This window comes from Panthera pardus, unplaced genomic scaffold (assembly GCF_024362965.1).
Source record: "Panthera pardus isolate Hobbes unplaced genomic scaffold, ASM2436296v1 HiC_scaffold_12, whole genome shotgun sequence".
NCBI lineage: Eukaryota > Metazoa > Chordata > Mammalia > Carnivora > Felidae > Panthera > Panthera pardus.
In genome coordinates, this window is record NW_026526677.1 from 15,293,819 (window position 1) to 15,301,991 (window position 8,173).

The following is an 8,173-nucleotide window of genomic DNA, read 5'->3' on the forward strand; positions in this document are numbered from 1 at the left end:
GCATTCCAGCCCCCCCCCCCCCCAGAATTTTACAAGGCCAGTGAGCTCAGAGTACTATACTTCACAGAAGGTACAAAGAAACAATGTATTATCCTTTCTGATGCTCAAAAAATAGATTAAGTGGTTCTGTACTGTTATAGAGACTCCAGTAATAAATTTCATGACTAACACCTATTGAGAAGTGATTGGTAATAAAAGATCTACAAGGATTCGTTATTAACCTTGATAATATCTCTATCACTCTCCTTTCACTCAAAGAATTGTAGTTTGCTGAAGTCCACATTGTATGTGGCAAAAGTAAGTTTTGATCTCAGAACTATCTTACTTAGAGACTATTTTCTTAATGACAATAACATACCTCCAAATGTAAATATAGAAATGATACATAAGATCTCCTTCACATAGAAAAATCATGAAAATAATGTTCTTGATGTAAATGACTAGTTAGTATTACAAGAACAATGAATTGTAATCCAAATAATTCAGTAAGAATAGATAGTAGGCCTTCCCTTTGGAAGCAAGAGAGGAAAAGAGAGAATCAGATCAGATGTAGCAAAAGATTTACAAGTATTGAAAGTGAAGCTAAAGAATATGGAGAGCTTTTCTATCTTCACAGATTATTACATTTTTGTTTTGCAGTTACAAAGGTAGTGAGCTTGTATTTCATGACTTACGAAGAACTGAGTTTCGTTACTTCCCAGGAATTGCTTTAACAAGATTATCCATTAATAGGCTGATGATGCAAGCATAATCTATAGCATTGTTGCTCAAAGGGTATGTGTAAATCACCTGCTTAGAAACATCCACATAATTTGTTTAAAATGCAATTCAAGAACATTCCCATTGAATTAGAATCACTATAGCTGTATCCTGGAAATGTGCATTTTAACAAGAATTCCAGCTGATTCTGAAAGTAAGTAAAGTTTGACAATCAAATGACCAATAAATAAATCTAAATGGGATATTTTTTTGATGTTTATTTATTTTTGAGTGACAGAGAGAGAGAGAGACAGAGAACCAGCAAAGGAAGGACAGAAAGAGAGAGAGGGAAACACAGAATTCAAAGCAGTCTCCAGGCTCTGAGCTGTCAGAACAGAGCCCGATGCAGGGCTTGAACCCACAAACCATGAGATCACGACCTGAGCTGAAGTCGGACGCCAAACTGACTGAGCCACCCAGGCAACCCTAAATAGGATATTTTTAAATGATAAATGATTTCCTGCCTGGGCCTTTCCTCTTAGGACTTATGTGCCAACATCAACACACTTTTATATATAATGTTCACTTGGCCCTGAACCATAGAAATTATATTATTTTCCTTTTGTCATTTAAAATATGAAGTGATTTTATGGGGCGCCTGGGTGGCTCAGTCGGTTAAGCAGCCAACTTCTGCTCAGGTCATGATTTCGCGGTCCATGAGTTCGAGCCCTGCATCGGGCTCTGTGCTGACAGCTCAGAGCCTGGAGCCTATTTCAGATTCTGTGTCTCCCTCTCTCTGCCCCTCCCCCGTTCATGCTCTGTCTCTCTCTGTCTCAAAAATAAATAAACGTTAAAAAAATAAAATGAAATAAAATAAAATAAAATAAAATAAAATAAAATATGAAGTGATTTTATGCTGTTGTGATTATTTTTCCATTGAAGTCACCTTTTGATCCGGAGCTTCTTTATGGCACTTTTCACCTCTGAATTTCTCAACGTATAGATTAAAGGGTTTAACATAGGTGTTATCATGGTATAAAACACAGCCACAGCTTTATCAATGGAAAAGGTGATCACTGGGCGCAGATATACAAATATGCAGGGCACAAAGAAGAAAATGACCACGGTGATGTGAGAGACGCAGGTAGAGAGGGCTTTGCGTCTCCCCTCCAAGCTATAGGTCTTTAGGGAGAGCAAGATGACCACATAGGAAACCACCAAAAGAAGGAAGTTTAACAAACAGATGAACCCACTATTGGCAGCAACAAAGAGACCAAGGGTATGAGTGTCCATGCAGACAAGTTTCAATAAAGGGTACAAATCACACATGAAATGATCTATGACATTGGGACCACAGAAAGGCAGCCAGATTGTGAAGAGGATCTGAATAGTTGCATGGACAAAGGCTCCAGCCCAGGCCACTCCTACAAGGAGGCCACACGCCTGGTGACTCATGATGGTTGTGTAATGCAAGGGTTTGCAGATGGCCACATAACGGTCATAGGCCATTACTGTGAGAAGGATAATCTCAGCAGCACCAAAAAAATGTTCAGCAAAGACTTGAGTCATACATCCCGTAAAAGAGATGATTTTTCTCACAGTAAGAGTGTCAGCGAGCATTTTAGGGGTCATGGAGGAAGAACAACAGCCATCTATAAGGGCCAAGTAAGACAGGAAGAAGTACATGGGGGTTTCGAGGGCACTACTGGTACTGATGGTGATCATGATGAGCAAGTTGCCCGCCAAGGTGACCAAGTAGACAATTAAAAACACAAAAAAGGAGAATTTCTGAAGTTCCACGTTTTGAGTCAAGCCCAGGAGGATGAATTCTGTCACATTATTCATCTTTTCACCAGTTCAGTTCAGGTGACAAGTGACTTCCCTGAAAAGAAAGTCATACGCATACTCAAAGTCATCCTCAATAATGATGCCTTCTTCTAATGAATAAATTTCATGGAATGCCTTATTTTTTCTAGTTTTACAGAAGGCAAAAACAAGCACAAGACCATGTCAATGATTTCATTTTATATATTCTTACAAGTGACAATATAGGTGGTATTTTTTGTTCTTTATAATTTCCTGATTTGTTTTAATTTTCTACAAGATTGTGTAACCTTTAAAATCAGAAAAGAAAAAATACCATGCATTAATTTGGAAGAGCCAATCCATGATGTAGCCATACATGAGGCACATTCAAAATACCCAAAGATATAGGTATTTTATCCCCAAAATGGCTGCACCCGTTTACCAGTGAAAATCCAATTTATTCTAATTGAGTTTATAAAAAAAAGACTCAAAGACACGTAAAGATTCTTTCACAAGCCATACTTTATCCTACTTTACCTGTCTGGAAACTTTTCAGCTTCCTCAAGACTAAAAATGGCATTGCAACCTTCTCCCAATCTCAGAGAAGCTAGTAAATGGTCATTACGGCACTAGCCACATTGCCTCATACTCTTCTCTCATTCTTCAACAGGCAAATTGTCTTTGAAGGCAAAAATGTGCCTTCACAATTGTAATCTTATTCATTTTTGTATTCCCAGTGCTGGCTAAAAAGTAAACACTCATAAAGCATTCACTGAGAGAGGCAGAAGGGGAAAAAAAGAGAGGCAAAAGAAAGAGAGGGAGAAATAAAGGAGAAAGGACAAAGTAGAAATGCATTAAAGAGCAAAGAGAAATGGGTTTAAAATCCAGACATAGGGGTATCTGGGTGGCTCAGCTGGTTGAGCATCCAACTCTTGATTTCAGCTCAGGCCGCCATCTCAGGGCCATGGGATCGAGCCCCACATCAGGCTCTGCACAGAGCATGGAGCCTACTTAAGATCCTCTCTCTCTCTCTACCTCCCTCCTTCCCTCCCTCCTTCTCCCTCTCCCTCCGCCCCTCTCCCCTACTCATGTTCTCTCTCTCTCTCAAATAAAAAAATAAATAAAATGAAATGAAATAAAATCCAAAGACTTAGATTGGAAACTGGAATGCACCCCTATTAACTACATAACATCAATTTATTTTATCTCTCTGTGCTTCAGTTTTTTCATCTGTTAAAGCAGGGAATAAATATACCTATATTTAGGAGTTTTGTGAAGATACAATCAGTTCAAATTTACTATTGTTGTTAATATTTTTTTATTGTTCTTGTGGGAGTATCACTAAAGAAAACTTTCAAAATTGTCTCTGAACGTCTCTAAAGGGCAAAGATTCTGAAAATGTAAGCTAACCAAGTGAGAAGAAACAGGAGACTAAGCAAAACCATGATAAGTGTCAAAAGGAAAGGCCATCAGATTTAAAAAAGAAAAAATTTTGGGGCACCTGGGTGGCTCAGTCGGTTAAGCGTCCGACTTCGGCTCGGGTCACGATCTCGCGGTATGGGAGTTCGAGCCCCGCCTCGGGCTCTGTGCTGACTGCTCAGAGCCTGGAGCCTGTTTCAGATTCTGTGTCTCCCTCTCTCTCTGACCCTCCCCCGTTCATGCTCTGTCTCTCTCTGTCTCAAAAATAAATAAATGTTAAAAAAAAAATTAAAAAAAAATTTTAAAGCAAGTGATTAGAAGAAACTTTAACACAAATTTTCAACTATTCGTTTAGTTTGGCTTGCTTTATTTGTGGGATTTATTGTCTATTCACTAATTGATTTGCTAAAAATATATTCTAAGCTTAAAATAATGTACTCCTCTCAAACTTGACTCTACAACCAAGTATGGATTTTTCCAGGAAATAGGAAACTTTATGTAAACCTTGTTCACTATTGAAATAAATACCTTGTACGCTGTTGTGTCTTACTTGTCTTAGGACCTATTCAATTTTATACCCACAGTGGTAGCTAATATTAGGTATCATAAAGCATTTGAGAGAAAGCAACAAAGGGGAAGTAGAGAGAGAAAGGGAAGAGAAATAAAGAGGAGAAAATATAAAACCAAAAAGGAAAAGAGGAAAAAAGGCAAGAGGAGAGAAGCGGACACATTACAAAGTCATCTAAGAAAGGCTTTGGTAAGTATATTGTAATATTTCCAACAAGTACTGCGCTTGAAATCTGAACTTTTTATCAAACTCATCTGCTGATTATGGCCCTTAGGATCAACATCAGAGAAAAATGCCAACAAATCAGTAAGTCCTGACATACAAACTGGTCAGAAACAAAAGTCATTTTTGCCTAACTCAGTGCTGAGGGTTATAAACTACAGTCTTGTCAAGAGTTGGTCCTTTGCAGACTCAACAATACTTAAACTGAAGGGCTTTCTTCAATCAGAGGTGTAAGAAACCATAGTAATGGTCATGTTAATTTATGTAAATTTACTGTTTGAAAAAACGAACAAACAAGCACAGTGTTTCCAGAAAAGAAAATCTTGAAGTAAAATCAAAAAGAAGAAAATGTGCTTCTCTTACCTACCAACACTCCCCATGTAGTGTATGACTGGGATTTCTCCCCATGGCCTGACTTGTTCAGAAAACAAACTATCTCAGATAGTAGACACACTCACTTTGTATTTGAGAGGAATTTGGATTTTGGAGAGGAGATTTTCAGCAGCTTAGCACATTTCTATTTCTGTGGGAGTCACGTAAATCTAATCTATAGGGTTTGTTTTAAGTTTTTTCTATAGAACTCGGTGTGAGACTTACAGGCCCTAAGAACATGGCAGCCATTTTTAAAGCCAGAAAAGTAAATCCAGTTACCAAAACATCAGCAGTTGACCAGAAGTCTCTGGGATGAGGAATCTCTTGAAGCCTAGTCTTCTGAGCCTTTTTTTCAGAGCATCTATACTCAGTGCTGAGCCACACATACTTTGGTCTTTGGGACGCATCCACTTTCTCACATCATTTCACCAGCTCCCCGTGGCTAACCACAGATGTAGTCAGGGAGAGGCACTGCCTTTGTGGTTCGCTCTGCTAAGAAATGCCCTGCTTCTCAACTCCTTCAGTTCTCACAAGACAGGCACCAGTTTGATTTAAGTGGTGACTCAACCTCTACGCTATTTCCCCAAGGGAAGAGTAGTTAATTTTAGGAGTCCTTGCCAAAACGGCAGCTAAATGCTTCTCCCTTCCTCCTATAGTCCCTCTGACTACAGAAGGACATTTTTGACAAGGGTTAGAATTCATCTACAGGAATAGGATAATTATCAGGCTACAGGCAGAAGCTGGATTCTACATTTCCTTTTTTTTTTTTTTTTGTCCAGTAAATGTTCGTGGAACATCTAAAATATACCAGGCACAGTGTTGTTCAGTAATGATAATGACAGTAACTAACTATTGAGTGCTATATGCTAGGTCCTGTATCCAACGCATTATACAAGGTACCCTTTGTGATGGGCACTATTATTATTTTCATTCTACAAATGAGGAAACTGAGGTATTATGAGTATAGGTAATTTACACAGGATCAGATGTGAGTAGTGGCAGATGGCAAATCTGCCTTCACAGCCCAGCTAGTGTATCTGCTCTCCTATGCAAGAATTCAACTATTAAAAAATGAAGAGAGGGGGAGAGTGGTGAGCATTATAAAAAAGAACACAGTGCCATATGCCTGTGCAATGGGAACATGCTTTAAACTGGGATGGAGGTGGAAGGCTCAGGGAAGGTATTCTCAAGGAAGTGATGTTGAAGTTGAAGCCAGAAAAACATTACCCAAGGTCTAGACTAGATACATAAGAGAGAAGATTGGGCCAGACTATATCATTTGGTGAACATGAACAATGGACAAGATCTCAGTGAGAGTATTTGTGGTTCTGTACAATCAATTATACTTTTCCAAATGTATAAGACAAATTGACTGTATGCTTTCATTGTCATGATCAAGTAGGTGGAAATTACTTGAGCAGAATAGTAAAAATCCATTGAGCAACTGAAAAAAAAAAACAGTTATAACTGCCTAAAAAAGGATGGGGCGCCTGGGTGGCTCAGTTGGTTAAGTGTCTGACTTGATTTCCTCTCAGGTCATGATCTCACAGTTCGTGGGATTGAGCCCCACATCAGTTCTGCACTGATAGCTTGGAGTCTGCTTAGAACTCTCTCTCTCTCTCTCTCTCTCTCACTCTCTCTCTCTCTCTCTCTCTCTCCCCCCCACCTCTCTCTCTCCAAATAAATAAATAAATAAACTTTAAAAAAAATTTTAAAAAGAAAGAGGAGCAAAGACAACTTAAAGCACCTAGACATCACATAAACACAGACTCAGCCTCCAATCTAAGCAGTACCAGGAATATGTTTTCCTACCTTGAAATAACTTATTTACCGTTCTCAGACTCAATTTTTCTTATCTTCAAAAAAGGACTACATAGCATTGTTTTGAGAATTAAATGGACCCACGAGAAATAATGAATGAAGGAATGAACAAATGAATAGTAAATGGCAGCCATATTTCTACTAAAAAAAAAAAAAAAAATACAAGATCTCAAACTTGAGATGAAATTTTCACCAAAATTTTTAAGAATCTGTTTTCAAGTTACTAGAGAAATCTACCTTCTCAGACATTCTTCGTGAATTATTTCCCATCACAGAATAACTAAAATGCTCACCTTCTCTCTCTGGAACTGCTTGTTCTAGAACTCCGGTATTCAAGTCTACAGCTCCTGTGTACTGAGGTACATTCTTTGGGCTCAGGCAGTGCTCCCGCTGGTGCTTCACAGCTGATGTTGTTGATAGATTTATGGGTATTTCCACATTTTCAGTATTACTGAAAGTCTGCTACAAAGACTGGAACACAATTCCAGATGTACACATGCCAACCATTGCTGAGTATGGATCTAGGAGTTGAAACTATGAATTGAGGTTATGTGAATCTTCAAGATTACTAGATAAGGCCAAATTATTTTCCAAAGTAGTTGTACTAATATACACTTCCCACAGCAATACAACATACGTCCCATTGAATCATATCTTCTACATCGCATACTAGTCCCAAATTTCTTCATTTTTGCAAATTAAATGACTGTAGAATGTTATCTCATTGCGGGTTTCCTTGGCATTTGCAAAATGATAATAAGCTGATTACCACTCCACATATGTATTCACTACATCTTTCTTTTGGTTGAAATCTGGCTCACTTTCCATTGACTCTATTTTCAATTTGTAGAAGTTCATTATGTATTGTAAGCAATAATCCTAACATATCTTTTGCAAATGTATTCTAGTCTTTGCATTTATACTAAAGTTATTCTCATTAACAGCACTTCATAATTTAAATATTGGTGTTCATATAGCTTTTATTTATGAAAAAAAGATTTTTCTGTTTCCTTTAATAATTGCATGCCTCAAGGTCACAAAAATATTCAACTATATTTTCTTCTAAATACTTGATGTTTGTTTATTGATATTTAAGTAAAAACTAACTGATGTTAACCATGAAATCTTTGTTAAACCCAAGTCTTCAAAAATATGCTCCAGTTTCTTCTAGAAGACTTATATTTTTTACTCTTACTTTTAGGTATAGGATTTATCTCAAACTAATTTTTATGTGATGTGACTTACAAGCTGAGATTCATTTTTATC

The 8,173-nt window shown here is 37.7% G+C and overlaps 1 protein-coding gene across 1 annotated transcript; it reads right to left on the reverse strand.

Annotated features, from left to right (window-relative positions):
• Positions 1-1,641: 1,641 nt before the first annotated feature.
• LOC109245169 (olfactory receptor 4C12-like) lies at positions 1,642-2,544 on the reverse strand. The gene has a single exon (XM_019412485.2). It carries the CDS (start codon positions 2,542-2,544, stop codon positions 1,642-1,644), a length of 903 nt encoding a protein of 300 aa, XP_019268030.1.
• Positions 2,545-8,173: the final 5,629 nt, after the last annotated feature.

What these genes read in the sequence shown, in the direction of transcription:
- LOC109245169 (XM_019412485.2), bottom strand. Translation starts at nt 2,544, where the DNA reads ATGAATAATGTGACAGAATTCATCCTCCTGGGCTTGACTCAAAACGTG.